Genomic DNA, 16,206 nt, shown 5'->3' with positions numbered 1-16,206 from the left:
CTCGTGTGCCCCTGGCCTAGATTCCTTCTGCTGTGCAGCGTAAACCTCCTTCCCGTAACCACAACACTGACCTTCCTGACCAGTGGACACACTCGGGCCATGTCCTGTGTGGGGCTTTAGTGCCCAGCAGGCCGTGCTGCTCCGTTTCTCTGTCCCTGTCTCAAGCCTGGCTGAATTTCCCCTCCAGCTATCCCCAGCCAGACAATCCCCTCACTACCCGCCCCCGCCGGCTTATGGCCTCATCTGCCCATGGAACTGGTCTGGATCATCAGCTCCCGTGTGGGGTGGGTCTGTCCATCCACCACACTGAGGGCTCCTTGTGGTGGGACCAGTCCACACACGTCAGTATCCCCATAGCCCTCAGGCCAGGACCTGCATGTTAGTGGTCACAAGAATAATAATGGTGATGGTAACAGCATGCATGTGCTGAGTATTTACACTGTGTAGCAGATTATGAATATCTCACTGAATTCTCCCAGAATCCTGTGAGGTGGGATTAATGTTCTCATTGTGCACATGAGAAAACAGGCTCAGAGAAGTTAAGTGATCTTTCCAAGGCCACACAGCCAGGTATTTAAACACTAGAATGCCTGACCTCCCTACCATATGCTATAGCCTGGCTCCTTGGTGTAGTCCCTGGATCAGCCGCCTCGGGGTCACTAGAGAGCCTATCAGCAATGCCGATTTCAGCCCCCACCCCATACCTAGTACATCCCAGTCTGTGTCTTGGTGAAAGCCCCAGGTGATTTGTGTGCATATTAAGGTTTGTGAAGCACTGTGCTGTATGATTGAAAGATCACAGAAGGGGAAGATTCCATCAGTTACAGCCCTCAGCTCACCTCTGCTTGGGGAATAGCGGAGTCTAGCCCTCACTGTATGCTGAAAGGCTAGGGCCTCAGCCCCAGGACAGGGAGGGACTGCGCAAAGAGACGGGGGAATGGGTCTTCTTTGGGACTTCAAAAACAAAAACAAAAACAAATTTTGTTCCTCAAGTCACATAGAAAAATTAGAAAATAAAGGGGCGCCTGGGTGGCGCAGTCGGTTAAGCGTCCGACTTCAGCCAGGTCACGATCTCGCGGTCCGTGAGTTCGAGCCCCGCGTCAGGCTCTGGGCTGAGGGCTCAGAGCCTGGAGCCTGTTTCCGATTCTGTGTCTCCCTCTCTCTCTGACCCTCCCCCGTTCATGCTCTGTCTCTCTCTGTCCCAAAAATAAATAAACGTTGAAAAAAAAAATTAAAAAAAAAAAAAAAAAGAAAAGAAAAATTAGAAAATAAAAATGCGCCCAAATCGCAGCTAGCCACCCATAAACCAAGCACCAGATGCCCTTGGTGCCGAATCTGTTTTGGAGGCAGCCCCAGGCTGCCGGCTGAGGGAGCAGCTACCTGGGAGCCCTGTGATTCTGAGTCAGAGGGTTTGAGGTGGGTTAAAAATAGAGCCCTAGTGGCCAGAGGCTGGTGGGAGGAAGGGAGCAATTCATCTTTTACAGGGGGGAGACCCCCAAGTCAGGGTGGTTGGTCAAAAGAGTGGGCGGTGAGAATGGGGGTTTATGCCCTCAGACGCCACACCTGTGGGCCCAGCCTGGCCCTGGTTGGTTGCCGGATGGCGGAGTTCCAGCCTGAGGGACAGGGAGAGCCTACAATGCCAGCCCAGGGGCACAGGCAGGGAGCACCCCGCCCAACCCCCAGACAGGCTGCTGGCAGCTTCTTCCAGTAGGGGTGGGGTGGTGAGGGCGCTGGGCTGCACCGCCTCAGAGAATAACGAACAGGAGCCTGGACGGGGTGGGGGGCAGGGAAGGATTGGTTGAAGATCCAGTTTTTAAGGTTGGGAGGGAGAGAAGACAAGGAAGCCAGCTCGCCTGTGTGCGTGCCCACGTGTGTGCTGTGGGCGGGCACGTGGTCTCCTTTGCCTATCACACCTGCCCTTCAAATGGCCTCCCTCCCTCCTTCATCACTGCCCTCCTCCAAAAAATCTGCTCATCCTGACCTCCCCGTCTTGCTAACACATTTTCTGCATGTTTACTCTGGCTGCCTAAGAGTTTCCCCCGGGGACCCAGTGTGTCTGTCTCCTGACACACGCGAGGGGACTCCTCCCAGCATGGGGCATGGTCATCGGTTAAAGGCAGGTTTCGGAGTTTTGTTCATAAAGGGAATATTTGCCCACTTTTAAGAAAATAAAGAATCTAGAAATAGAACAGAATGTAAGAAATATAGAAAGGTGTGATGGAGAAAAACAAAATCACTCATAATCCCACCACGTAGCAGTGATCAGCGTTAACATTTTAGGGTAGTTTTTTCATTTTTATTTTTGGCAGTCTTTCCCCCCCCCCCCCCCCACTGGCAACAGCCACCCATCTCTTTAGCGATAAGACAGTTTTACCGAGAGGCCACTGCCCTCCTCCCCACCACCCACCCCCAAGGCCCAGCTCTGTGTTCACATCTCAGAAAAGGAAGAGCAATCGTTTCTGCTCTCGGGGAGCATGTGGCGGGGCTGAGGACAGAAGACTCATGCTGGATCTGCAAGGTGGGGGCAACACAGGGGGACCCTAGGAGAAGATCCTAGGAGAAGCCTCCTTGCTGCTCTTGCCCTTCGCCCCCTCCCCTTGCCCACCCCCACCTCCTGGATCTCTGTGCTAGGCCTATTTGGGGAGGAGGGAGAATCCTTAAAATCCTCATGAGAGGCCATGCCCTTAATGAGGGGGTGTTCGACTACCAGGTGCCTGCGCTGGTCAGGCTGGAAATAGTCATGCCTACGTTGAAGCCACTGTGTCCCCCCGCCAGCTCCTCCTGTCATCCCGTTCTGTCAGAAACCCCAACCCGCATGCGTCTCCTGGCCTCTCATTCACCTAGTCTCCCTTGCCCCCTCAACTCTGCCCTTCCTTCTCTGTGAATTTTCCACCATGGTTTTCAGCACCAGGTAGGGGGGCCATTCTCTGACGGATGTTCCTGGGAGTCTTGGAGTCTTCGGGGTTTGGACAGGATAAGTTCCACCCTGATCATCCGAGGCCCTATGAAAGCCTCATGGGTCTCAGTGAGCTGCCATTTCACGCAGCTTCTGCTGGGCCACCTGTCACTCAGCTTTGTTCCCCAAGGCTTGCGTTCGTTCATTCATTCACCTATCCATTCACACATTTGTCAGGACCTACCATGCAAAAGGCCCTGAATGCCCTGTGCCAAGTTCCAAGAGGCGCATAGACCACGAGATGAAAACACACCATTTCGTCGTGGTGTGATAAATACTATGCTAGGGCAACACACGCAAGGGGCACCTAACCAGATTTCCTAGGATACAAAGAAATGACGCCTCTGAGCCAAGGAGCCTGGGGTGGGCAGGGGTGGGGAGGAGAGATCCAGGCAGACACCAGTGTGTAGGCAAGCGCTAGAGGACAGGAGGCGTAGTGTACGTGGAGCACTGAAAGCTGCTGGTATGTCTGGAGCAGAGCCACGAGAGGAGGAAGGGTCATGAGACACGGGGAGGAGGCAGAGTCCAGATCAGGATGGCCCCGGGGGGCAACGGTGAGGAACTTGGTTTAGCTGGGAGCACAGAAGGCCTCTGGGCTTGGCAACACATGGAGAGTGGATTGGTGGCGGGATGTGGACCCCACCCAGCGCCCAGGAGCCCAGTTAAGGAGCCACGGGATAGGCCAGGTGGTGTGCTGCTGAAATTCTCTGAGTGGGTGGTCGGTGGGTGAGGGAGATGGAGGGTGTCTCCCAGGTTTCTAGACCGAGCGTTTGGATGGCTGGAGGAACACGTGCTGGGAGCACAAGGGTTTGGAGGAAGCTGTTTCCTCATACCTGGATGTGGCAAGAATGAGGTTCCTGCACAACATGCAGGTTTAAAGGGGTGGTTGGCAGGCGAACACGTGGGTGTGGAGCTTTAGAGAGAGGCCAAACAATGGAGGCCTTGGGAGTTGGTGAGGTCACCCTGGGACGGCGTGTAGAGAGAGAAGGGGCCGGGGCCCAGAGGAACAAAAGCACTTAAAGGTCTTGCAGGGGAAGAGGAGCCCCTTCGGGGGAAGGAAAAAGAGAGGCCGAGAAAAGGGAGAAAGCCCAGCGGGGCGAGGGGCCTCCGCAGAGTGACCCACAACGAGGGTCAGCCAGGAACAGACCGCAAAGCACCCAGTGCAGTGCTTTGGCCTGGGGGGCCGACAGGAGTGTGGGAAGTGAGGGAGAGGCGCCTCTTCCAGGAAGCTCATTTCTGAGGGGAGAAGAGATAAGGCAGCGGGGATCCGGAGTGGTTCCATTTTACTTTTTTTAATGAAGGGAGCTTAAAAGAACAAGCTGATGGGAAGGGATGGGTGGAGAGGGAGACCGAAGATACAGACAAGGGAGGGGTAACCTATGGGTCAGCATCCCTGGGGAGGGGGAGGGGATGGGTGTCAAGAGGCAGGTGGAGGAGTCACTGAAGCCTTTGGGACCGGAGGAGGGAGGTGGATGAGGGAGAGGCAAGCAGGGTAGGGGTCTGGCGGCAGAAAGAGCAAGGGGACATTCTGGTGGCTTCTCTTTTCTCTAAGCAGTAGAAGACGGTGTTCTCTGCTGAGATGGGCGGAAAAGTAGTTCAGAGCTTTGAGGAGAGGAGGTGATTTGAAATGGCTGCTGGAGGAGCAGGTTGTCGGGTGTTTCCTAGGGTCTCCTGGAAGGCTGGGCTGGTGGAGGGGAAGGCCGGCTGAATATGGAAGCCTTGATGAGGAAAGTGAGGCACAGGAGCCAAGGTGCTTAAATATTTAGTAGGACAGGTCTGAGGTTGTGGGGTTTTCTGCAGTTTCGTGAAGCACGAAAAGGGTGAATGGTGGTCCCGAGCCAGGGTGTGACCTTGTGAAGTGGGTGCTAGAAGGACTGGGCGAGAAAGGTGGATGACCTGGACCAGTATGTCTCAGGGGAGGAGAGGGGGCAGAGGGTTCTGTGACTCACGGTTCCTGGGACAGACACTAAGGAATAGACTTAGCATGACTGGCTAAGAGAGCTGGAGGGAAAGGGGGTTGGGGCGAGAGATGGAAGAACTGGGGACGGTGACATGGTCCATCCCACACTGCAGGAGCGGGTGACTGATGTGCGGTCATTAGAGTCAGGGCACCAAGCCACTGAGGAGCTGGGCGTTTGGGTTGATATACGGAGTAGAAGTCACCCAGGGCGATGGCAGGGTTTGGAGTGGAATGGGAGGTTGTGAACCAAGTGTCGGCACTGCCAGGGTCCCCAAGGGTGGCAGATGGATGTTGGCAGGATGGCCAGAAAATGACAGGATGCTCTTAAGATCTTGAAAACGTTCCAGCGCCGGCAGGAAGTGGCACCAGCGTGAAGCGGGGAGGATGCCGACCCCACCCCCCCACGCTGAGGTGTGTGGCACTGGGAGCGTGACGTCCTTAGGACACAGCGAAGGCTTGTTTAAGGGAAGCACCCGAGGGGTCGGGAAGTAAAGAGGTGGAGGATGCAGGTGAAGAGAGCACAGGAGACAAGTTCAGTGAGGGGAGGAGAAGCAGAAGGAGGTACAGAGTTTGGGAGAGGAAAATACTACGAGCCGGATTGATATTTCTGTAGAGTAGTTAAAAGTGGGATTTTGGAGGCAGGCTCTTCGGGCTTCAATTCTTGACACACCATCTATAGCAAACTTCTCAACTTCTTGTGCCTTAGTCTCCTCATCTGTAAAATAGGCATAATCCTAGTATCTCCCTTGCGGAGTTTTTATGAGGATTAAATAAGATAATCCATATAAGGTATTCAGATGAGTAAATAAATGGGCCTGGCAAATAATAAGTCTCCAAAAAACACTGGCCCCTGGCCCCCTCCAGTTTCGTTGTCTTCACTGTCACATGGGTCAGTCGTCTGTGCTGGGCCTGGAACACCAAGGGATGGCTTGGGAACCCAAGGGGTCTCCCCGCTGCCATCCCTGTCTCAGACACGAGGACTCCCAGATTTCTGGTTTCTGTGATTTGTTGGGAGGCAGAGAGGAGAGCCTGCTGAAAGGGGCAGGATGCGACAGCTTCTCCCAGGCACACAGCACGGCTACACAAACTTCCCGGAGGAGGAGGCAGTCAAACAGGGAAGGGATTTCACAAGCTGGGGGTTCAGGAGGCTGGGGTGGTTCTCAAGAGAAGGAGAAGCGAGAATGTGGATGGCGATAGAGCCAGGGGTCAGGTGTCCGGTGGCTACTGGGAAGGAAGCAGAAGAAGTGGGGCACAGGCGAGGCCAGATCTTGGAGCTTCAACTTTCTTCTGTAGTTGTGGGAGTCTGCTCAAGCTTGCAAGGAGTGATGTAATCATAATATTTGGGAAGATAACCCAGAGATCATGTGAGTTGGAAGGAAAGAGTGTGGAGGCTAGATCCAGGTAGGCAGCAGGGACATGGGTCCAGGTGAGGAGCAGTGAGGAACTGATCTAGAACAGAGCAGTCAGGGACAGATCCAGAAGCCATCGTAGAGGATGCTGGACAAGACTTGTCACTGCATATGGGGCCTGCGGGAAAGAGAAAGCAGCTGAGGACAGCTTTGTGGTTTTAAGCCCAGGTGATTGAAATGCTGACTGTACCATTTAGTTCTGAGGAGGAACATGCTGAGTTCAGCCTTGGGCTTGGGTGCAGGAGCCAGCGGGCCCTCTAGGTGGCAGGTGGGAATGCAGGCCTGGCGCTAGGAGAGGTGTCTACACAGAGGGAGGGGGTAGAAGATGGGGCCCTGGGTGTGCCACTCATTGGGGAAAGAGCATGGGGACCCTGGCCTGCAGTCAGCATTGTCTGGGACAAGGCCCTTGCCCTCAGGGAGATGCAGCGTTCTAGGAGGTCCAAAGCCAGGGCTCAGGCTGGGCTGAGGCTCCCTCAGTGAGAGGTGGGAGAAGCTTGGAAGAAGTAGCCCTTCAGATGAATCCTGAAGGATGGAAAAGAATGTAATGGGCAAAACGCTGACACTCTTTCTTCCAGCTGGCAGGAGTCCCAGGGAATGTATGCAAACGTGTGTACGAGGGAAAAATTAACAGGAGCACATAGATGAAACGTGTACAAAAATGTATTCAGGGGTGGGTGTGTGCATGTGCACGTGTGCAGGTATGTGCACGTGTGTGCATGTGCATGCATTTGTGTGCATGAGCATATGTGCTCACGGGCAAGCATGGGCATATGTGGGCAAGAGGAGGCTGAAGGAGGCCATCCCTGTTCGGCTTCTACTTCTCCTGCTCCCATTTTATTACCCTTCACTCCTCTCAGCCTCTAGGAAAGAAGAGGGCCCTTGGTCTGGTCCTTGAGTCTCTGCGTTCAGGATCAGGAGCCTCCTATCTTCGCTTCCCTCAGCTCCCTTGAGACCATAACCTTCCTCTCAGACCAAATGATGAAATGCTCCAGGTGTCAGTGTAAAAGGGCTGCTTGGCTTTTTGCCATCCCCCGTTCCTTCTGCACATGAGACCTCCTCCAAAGCTGGCCTTCGGGCCACATCCGCCTGCTGAGAGGCCACCTGCCTGCTTGGATGGCCAGGTGGGAAGGAAGGTCCAGGAATGAGGGAGGACAGGCCTGGGATCATGGGGCTGAAACCGCGGTGAGGTGTGTTGCTGGCCAGGGCTTCCCTTTATCTTTGAGAACACTGGGATACGGGAGGGTCCTCTGGCTTTGGAGAGAACAAGGCCTCTAATGCAGGCATGTGCCAACTCCAGCATGTCTGAGTCTGGCTGTCCATGACTTCCCTGCCAGGGCTTGCCACACGCTACCATGGAGTATGTACCCTGGATTGTGGAATTTAATTATGCATGACTCCAGGGGCAGTGAGGTGCTAGGGAAATAGGGGGCATCCAGCTCAAGGTTTTGGAAATGTTACTGTTCCTCCATGGACCTTAGTTTTCCCCTTTTACAGATTCACACAACTGTACCTGGTTGCTGATGACCAAGGTGCTTTTAATATTTGAAAGGTGTGCTACTTCCCCCACCCACGAAGCACCTCAGAGGGCTCTGACATCAGGAGGATGGGTCTCCTCAAAACCTCTTCACAAGTCTCTCTTCTGCCTCTTTTTAAAATCTTATTGAGGTTTAGCAGACATGCAATGTTATATTCCTTTCAGGTGTAGAACACAGTGATTCAACAATTCTATACATTATTCAGTGCTCACCACTATAAGTGTAGTCACCATCTGTCACCATATCTCTTCTCCTCTCTCGTCTACAAGAGAGGACCACACCTGCTGTGATAGGCTACCTCCCTAGTGTGATGCAGAAATGCCAGTAAGTCTTGTCTCCCTCCCTGCATCCCATTGAGGTGCCTAAAATCCTAAGCAGTCAGGCTCTCAAGTCCCCCAGACCTGTCTGAATCTCGTTCTTTTCCTCACTAGCTGTGTGGTCTTAGGTAGATATTTCTTTCTGAGCCTCAGTGTCATCATCTGCAAAATACAGATGTTAACAGCCACCTCAGTGCTGGTGTGGATTAAATGAAGTAATGCATGGAAAGCACAAAGCAAGCGCTTGATACATGTAAAATGTTTTGGAGGCTTTATGAATTCGGTCACTAAGGAGCCCCCGTAAAAAAGCCCAGGGACATTAAGGAATCACTTGAGATGCTTCTAATCACTGGGGTTGGCAAGAAGAGGGGCCCAGGGAGCAGAGGATGCAGTGGGGAGGCTGTTGCAAACTGTCCCTGGCTGGACCAACAGAATGGGGCTCGCTGGCGCTGGGAGCTGTCCGTGGTGCTGAACCATTTCCTCACCCCTCGTCCAGCCCTGCTTTTGGATGTCTGTGGAATCATCTTGCAAGAGTAAGGAGAGGTCGTCTCCAAGGCCAAGGACAGGTTCCAAAGACCAGCTCCTCCAGGAACAGTTTCTGGCTTCGCCCTTCTGGGCCACCAGGAGTTCACCTTCTCAGCTGCATGGGCTGCTTCCTGGGATGGTTTCTTACATCATTGCTCAACTTGTCTTCTAACTAAGCCTTGTGCTCTGACTGGACCATGAGCTCCCTGAGCTCAGGGCATCTGTCTGCCAAGGTAGATTGGTTCTGTTGTCTGACCGTTCGCAGAATATTGTGGTCCTTGACTTCCACTCCTGGATTCTCCCAGAATCATTCTAAGCTCCCTTCGACCCCCACCCCCAAGTAGATGCTTTGCTTTGGCTCTTCCTTGGAAGATTTCGTCTTCCTCCCTCACCTCCCTCACCTCTTTCCTGTGAATTTGTTGCCTCACTTAGTGATACAGATAGGCATAGGCCAGAGCATTTTACAAACGTCAATTCATTTCATTCTTACAACAATTCTGCCAGTTTGGTACTGTTATTATCCTCATTGAGCAGACAAGGAAACTGAAGCATGGAGAGATTAAGTGACTTGCTAGTAAATGATGGAACCAGGAATTGAACCCAGGTTGGCTGGCTCTGAAAGCCTTTCTTCCCACTATATTATGCTGCCTTTTGGGTAGTTCTGTGATGCTTCAGGATAGTGGTTTGTGGGGAGGAATGCTCCAGTATTCCGACCCCAGCCCAGATCAGGCACCAGAAATATCCCTTAGCATCTGGAAACTCACGATTGAAATAATTAGTCAGAATGCAAGGAAATGGTTGTTTTTCCCTCATGTAATTTGGTTTTATGAAGACCACTAAATGCAAACATTCTCCTGTTAATTACTGTCTCAAATTTGGTCTGTAATTGAGGGAACTAGAGCTGGGAAAAGTGTAGAAACCCGCTGGAGTGGCAGGCCTGCCCGAGTCAGCACTCCCAGCCGCTTTGCGCCCGCTCTGTTAATTTTAGAAACTCTTCTAGCCTGGGTGTATTATTAGCTTTATGTACAGAGGGCCACAAGGCCCTCAGTAGTCTCTCTATGCCAGTTTTGTTTTGTTTTGTTTTGTTTCTTCCAAGAGATTAAGTGAAAAGGAATGGTGGCCATGTGTATATAGGGGTGTTTCCATACTGTGTGTGTGAATGGGGATACCTGTTTGTGGCTTCTAATGAGCATCTGCAGCTGTCTTTGAATGACATGCATGAGGCTGTGTAGAGAGTATACACAGCTCAGGAACACCCTGTAGAAGCTGAAACCATTCTCTTGGGGCCCACGAGTCATTAGCAGGATGTGCTGTATTCTGTGTAGTGGGTGTGATGACTGGGATGGGTTCTTGGGTCATAGATTGGGTTCTCCCAGATGGCATAGGGGTGTTGGGGCTGGAGAAAGGGTGGTGGGTTGTAGAGCAAGGAAGGAGCTGAAGTTGACCTCTTGGCACTAGCCTTAGAATGAGAATATTTAGCCTGAGAGGCTCCTGACTTGAAGTCTTTTCTTGAGGCCCTAAATGGCATGGCTTTCAAAAGAGCTCTCCAAAGCTCCCTTTCCAGAAGCTGCGCTTCTCTGAGCTGTGTGTTGTGGGACAGCTGTCTTGCCCACCTTTAGTGAAGCAGGCCCTACCCTCTCCTTGACTCATAGCACCATTTTGCATTTGGCAAAGGAAACATTTTGCTGGGAAGTAATATTTTTGCAAACCTGGAGCTCTTCTGGCGGGAGCACTTTGGACCCTCTGAAGACTCGAGGAAAGCTTGTCTTTTTGTCTCCCACTCCCTCCTGGCTTTCGTGTAGTTGAGAATTAAAGATGGCTGAAAGGTTATTTCTCTTGGGGGAGAACATGCTTATTTCTTCCTGACTTAATACCTTTATCTATCATCGTGTAACTGTCTAAATTAATAGCAGAGGGAAATAGCTGGGCAGTGCAAGTGTTAGATCTTGGGGCCAGCCCTAGGGTGGCTGGTACTCGGGCAGGGTCCCTGGGATTGATTGATCACACCTTCTGGACATGGGTCTGTGCCTACCTGTGCTGTCTGCACACTCCAAAGGGGCTCCTGATGAGCCAGGTGGCTTCACCCTGAGGGGGCCCTCCCCACCTCCCGCAGGAAACACTTGCAGTTGCTTTGACGCATTAGGAGAAATGATACTCTAAAGCCCCCACTGATCTCACTCCAACGCATCGAGTGGCACCTCACTGGTGCCTGAAATCCCCTTATTAACACTTCCTGCCCTTGAAGAGTTCACTGTCCTTCCCTAACCCTGTGTTAGGATGCAAACCTCTGAGGAGAGAGATGGTCAGACATTTTCTGGCAATAAGAAATAGCCTAAAGGGGGACCCCAGAAAGTCAGTGTGGGTGAGGGCCAGTTCAGAATTATAGGACAAAGCATTGAGGCTCCATCCCTGATTGCACAGTGAAGAAACTGAGGCCCAGAGCAGGGAGGCCACCTGCTTGATGTCACACAGCATGTCAATGACAGAGCTGGGAGTGGATCCCAAGCATCCTTCCACCCAGACACTTGCTGTGTGTCTGGACCTCCCCTGCTCTCTGGTCACGGTCTGTAGCATGTCTGCCTGCCAGCCTGTCTCAGACCACAGCTGACCCTCAGGGAGAATGGAGCAGCTAAGCCTGAGCCTGGGGTGTTGTGGGGCGAGCTACTCCTGCTGCTAAAATAGCTTTGCACTTCTCTCTGGACATCATCGTTGTGGTTTGCTTTTCAGCCTGAATCCCACTGGGGAGTGGGGATGGGGTCAGGGGAGCAGACAGAGGGGCAGGCAGAGGGTATCCTTAGTGAAGGAAGAGCCTTTCTGTGCCAATCTCCATATCTTCCCCTGGTACCCATGTGCATTTCTCACCCAGTGACTCAGAACCTCCCGAGACTTCCTTCTTCAACGTTTGCTGTCCCTTGGAGTTTTCTCCCATAGTCTGTAACTCATTCTGTCTGTCCTCCTGGCGACTGACCCCTGTGTCTCTGGGCAGATTTTATTGGGACCTGACCATGCTGCTGCTGATGGTTGGAAACCTAATCATCATTCCCGTGGGCATCACCTTCTTCAAGGATGAGAACACCACACCCTGGATCGTCTTCAATGTGGTGTCGGACACGTTCTTCCTCATCGACTTGGTCCTCAACTTCCGCACAGGGATCGTGGTGGAGGACAACACAGAGATCATCCTGGATCCGCAGCGGATTAAGATGAAGTACCTCAAAAGCTGGTTCGTGGTAGATTTCATCTCGTCCATCCCTGTGGACTACATTTTCCTCATCGTGGAGACACGCATTGACTCAGAGGTCTATAAGACTGCCCGGGCCTTGCGCATTGTCCGCTTCACCAAGATCCTCAGCCTCCTGCGCCTCTTGCGTCTCTCCCGCCTCATTCGATATATTCATCAGTGGGAAGAGGTGAGTGGTCAGACCCAAACATCTTGGGGGAAGGGGTATCTTACCCCCAGGGGGAGTAAGGGGCCCCCAGGTAATCTCAGATAGTTGGATTTGGGCTGTCAGATTGTAGCAGGCACACCTGCTCCGAGAGGACAAATATTAGTAATTTCTTGACCTCTTATGTGCTAGATACTGTAAAACTCACCTTACAGGCAGTATCCCATTGAAGTCTCTAACAACTGTGGAGAGTATCATATAGGTACATCGTTTTTTACATAAGGAAACCGAGAGGCAGAAAGTTTAAGGGATTTATATCAAGTCACAGAATCAGTAATTGATGAACCTGGATTCCAAAGCCTGCACTGTTAACCAGTGGACTATATTGTAGGAAATGCAAACTCATGAGCTGGCAGGGGCCAGGCAGGGAACGCGAATAGGTGAAAAGGGCCAGCTGAAGGCAGTAGAGAGTGTGGTAGACTGGGGAAAACTGAAGAAAACATTTTCTGTCTGCCTCTACTCTGCTCTGGCCACTTGTTGCCAAGTGAGAAAGGGCCCAGGGTTGCTAGATCTGTAGGTTGACCATGGGATGCAGAAATCTGGATTTTTGTGCAAATTTTGTAGGCAACTCTATTAGGTATCCTGGGAGTTCTTCTGGAGCAGACCCCGAGGTGAGGATTTGCATGAAAGTGGCTTTTCTCTCAGTGGGGTTGAGGTGGGGAGTGTTTCCAGGAATCATCTGATGGGGGACTAAGGAAGAGGGACACATGAAAGAAGGAAGGAGGCCAAACAAGGGTGACATCAAGCAAAGTCCCATGGGGAGCTCTGGGGACAGCATACCTCACACCTCTTACCCCACACCTCTGAGTTGTCCCAGTCAGGGCAAAGAAGTTGGAGTTTTTATATCCCCTTGCATGTCTGTCATTAGTTCAGGGTACTTCCTGCGCTCAGTGCTAGCAGGCGAAGCGGCTTCCAGCAGCCTGGGGCAGGTCGCCGACAAAGAGCCGCAGGTGCTAGCCATAGGGAGTGAAAAGCTCCGAGGAGACTGGAGTTGTGTGTGCACAAACTGTAAAGGGATCCTAGGGGCTGTGGGCAGAGCATTGGCTACAGAAACTAAATAAAAAATTGTAAAAGGACTGGGTGTAAAAAAACACTGTTCTGAACAAACCTAACTCAGCCATGGGCTGAATGCAGTCATCTGTGGGAAGGACAAGAGGAGGGCTATGGGCTGGCGTTTGAGAAAAAGCAGGTGACCTTGCAAGCGCTTCTGTCTGTGTCTGCCACCATCCACCTTACACCTTTTGGTGGCGGCGGCAGGCAGGCCAGCCTGGAAGTGTCAGGGCAGAGGTAGGCATACTCTGTGAGGCTGCCCACCTTGGGGTCTGGAGTAGGCTGTAGCCTGGGGAAGCTTCTACAGAGACGTATTTCTTGCCTTGGCTCACTGCTGGTCTTCTGGTCTCCAGGACCCCTCTGCTTGGTTGGACAGAAGTTCCTATGCTCAGGACACAAAGCCCCCACCCCACCCCACCCCAGCAACAGCCTGGGCCCTGGGCAAATAGCACACATGGCTGATGGTTAGGGCACTGGCAGATTGAGGTCGGAGGTGTCATGAACACCTGTGCTGCAGAAGTGCCTACACCGGCCTGGCAGCATCCCTGCATGGCAGAAATTTTCCTTGCCTGGGAAAATTCGCATTATTCCTGCTGACAGAGGAGGGGCAATGACTTGCCCAAGGTCATGCGGCAGGCCTCTGGAAGAGCTGGAGCAGAACCCAGTTAGCTCTGTTGACTCCCAGCAATGAGAAGTGCCTGTCTGGTGCAGTGAACGGCCACAGGGCTTTACACTTCTCAGACCTGAATGAAGATCCTGGCTCCACACTGCCTGGCTCTGTGACCTTGGTGCCACCTTGCCTCCCTGAGCCTCAATCTCTTATCTGCAAAGTGGGTCTAATCCTCACTGGGTTGCCTTGAGAATTAAATGGGATGATATTTACCAAATGCTTAGCACAAAGCCTGGTGAACTATCTGATAAATGCCCCTCCCCAATCACTTGTCTTAATAATCCTCTATACCTCTATGGGAGGGGTTGCTTTTCTCAAATACTTTCTAACCCTTATCTTATTGGCTCACCACACCTAGCTGGCAAGGCAAGCCAGGCAGGATTTATTATTCCTGATTGTCAGCGAGGACAGGGGTCAGAAGAGTCAGCTGCCCCAGTGTTAGGGTCTTGGACCTGGGCCTCCTGATTCCGGGTTCCATGCACTCCCTGCATTCTTAGGTCACCTGAATGCGGGGTGACTTTGATTCTGTTATCTGTCCCTCCGTTAGGGATGACTCCCAGCCGAGATTGGGAAGGCAGGCAGCGGAGCGGGTCGATGGGTGGAGTGAGGAGTTCTGTGTGACAGGTCGGGTTTGAGGTAACCATGGGACATCCAGCTATGGAGAGACGTTGGCATGTGGGGCTGAGCTCAGGCCTGACAGGGGACAGTGCCGGGCAGGAGGAGGGGACGGTGGCTGGGCCCCTTTGAGTGGCTGAGGAGGAAGAATGGAAGCATATTTCCTAGAATGCCCTAACAGGCTCATCCAAGTCAAAATACTGGACCAGTATTTTGTATCTCAGTCCCTAAGATACCACCACACCCCGACCTTCTGTTTGTCTTGAACTTACAGCTAGATTGTCATTAAAAGCAGAGAAATAGCCACTCTTTGCCTTCTCTGGCATTGGTTCGTGTCTCCAGGCCCCTGCCCCCTGGGAGCCATCCTTGCTCCTTCCTCGTGCCTGGGCCCTGAGGGCCATGATATCTGGGGAGAAGTGGCAGAATGGCCAGTGGTTCAGCAGGATGAGCCTGAGAATAGAAACTAAGTGCTTCTTTACTGTCCCTGCACCATGCGTCCTGAGAGCTCTGTCCAGGGCTTCTGTCCCTGCTGCCTCTCTGGGCTATCCAGAACTGGTCAGGCAGGCTCTTGCCCTGGCCCTTTCCTGGGGCAGACAGAGGCCCCAGGAGGCCTCAGGTCAGGGCTCTGAACTAGAAGTTGGTACTCAATCTTGTGGGCAGAAGGGAGATCCCAGGAGGCCAGATGGATGACTCCCCACCCCCTCCACATACACTGTTATCTTGCCTATCAGCTGGGGAGGAAATTGCTTTGAGCTGGCTTCTGCCGGGCACACCGCCCAACCAAGGGCTCCCATTGGACCCCTGGGATTGAATTGGGTTTTCCCAGCTGGTCCCAGAAACCCTGTCTCCACATCCTCAATAGCCTGCCCCAGTCCTGGGGCTTCTAGCCTCAACTTGTCCTGGAGGCAAGAGCAGGGAGACCCTTGAGGTCCCAGGTCTACATGAAACATGGGAAAGGAGGTATTTGGTAGAGAAAGCCCTGCTCTGTCTCCTCCTCTAACTCCATATGTGACTCTCTTTCCTTTTCTAGGCTTCACTTTCCCCAACCGTCAGGTGTGCTCTGATAGTCTAGGAGGTGGGAGCTTGGTCCCCGCTCCAGCCTCTGTCGGCAAGGATCGTGTTAGCTGATCCTGAGGACATGGTCTTCAGCCCCGGGTGGCAGGTTGAATGGTAGCCACCTGTGAAGAGGAAATAACCCCTGGTGAAGCTGTAAGATGCTAGAGTCCTGACCCCCAGGCTTCAGCCCCCCATCAGACAGTTCTCTAGTGGTATTAGCAGGTGTTGGGAGTTAGGGGAGGGGGAGGTCTCGGCAGGTGACAGCCACCCTCTCAGAGGATGCCAGCCTCTGCCTCCATCCCAGGCGATCTAGGTCAGCATCCTCCACCCAAGCCTCTCCCAGCCAAGCCTCTTCCCTCCCTCTGAGGTGTGAGCTTGTTACAGGCACAGAGGCTATTGTTAGAAACCTTGGTCGCCCCCCCTCCGGATGTTCCCCTGCAGGCCCTGCACCCCAGCAACCCATCCCAGAATCCTCTTCTTTCCCTCAGGAGCGGGGAAGCCATCCTGGGGAGGAAGGCTGGAGGCAGGAGGCTGGGCTGAGGCCGAGCCTCCTGATGAGTCTCCTCTCCCATGGGCCCAATTTTTCTACCTTTTGGAATCAAGGAGTGGTCCTCGGGGCAGGGGGTTGGCCCTCTCTATGCGCCCCAGGAAGGGGCTCAGCATGACC

General features: G+C 52.9%; 1 protein-coding gene across 1 annotated transcript in view; it reads left to right on the top strand.

The window, feature by feature from the left end:
• The window catches only part of HCN4 (hyperpolarization activated cyclic nucleotide gated potassium channel 4), a 42,877-nt gene that overhangs the window by 13,267 nt on the left and 13,404 nt on the right, over positions 1-16,206 (top strand). The window contains exon 3 of the mRNA XM_040493213.1: positions 11,689-12,112. Within this exon, the coding sequence (XP_040349147.1) occupies positions 11,689-12,112 (424 nt within the window). The remainder of the gene's footprint in view (positions 1-11,688; positions 12,113-16,206) is intronic.

Source organism: Herpailurus yagouaroundi, unplaced genomic scaffold (genome assembly GCF_014898765.1).
Source record: "Herpailurus yagouaroundi ecotype Mexico unplaced genomic scaffold, PumYag 184, whole genome shotgun sequence".
Lineage (NCBI taxonomy): Eukaryota > Metazoa > Chordata > Mammalia > Carnivora > Felidae > Herpailurus > Herpailurus yagouaroundi.
The sequence above is the reverse complement of the archived record's forward strand: the minus strand, read 5'-3'. Positions and strand labels throughout refer to the sequence as shown.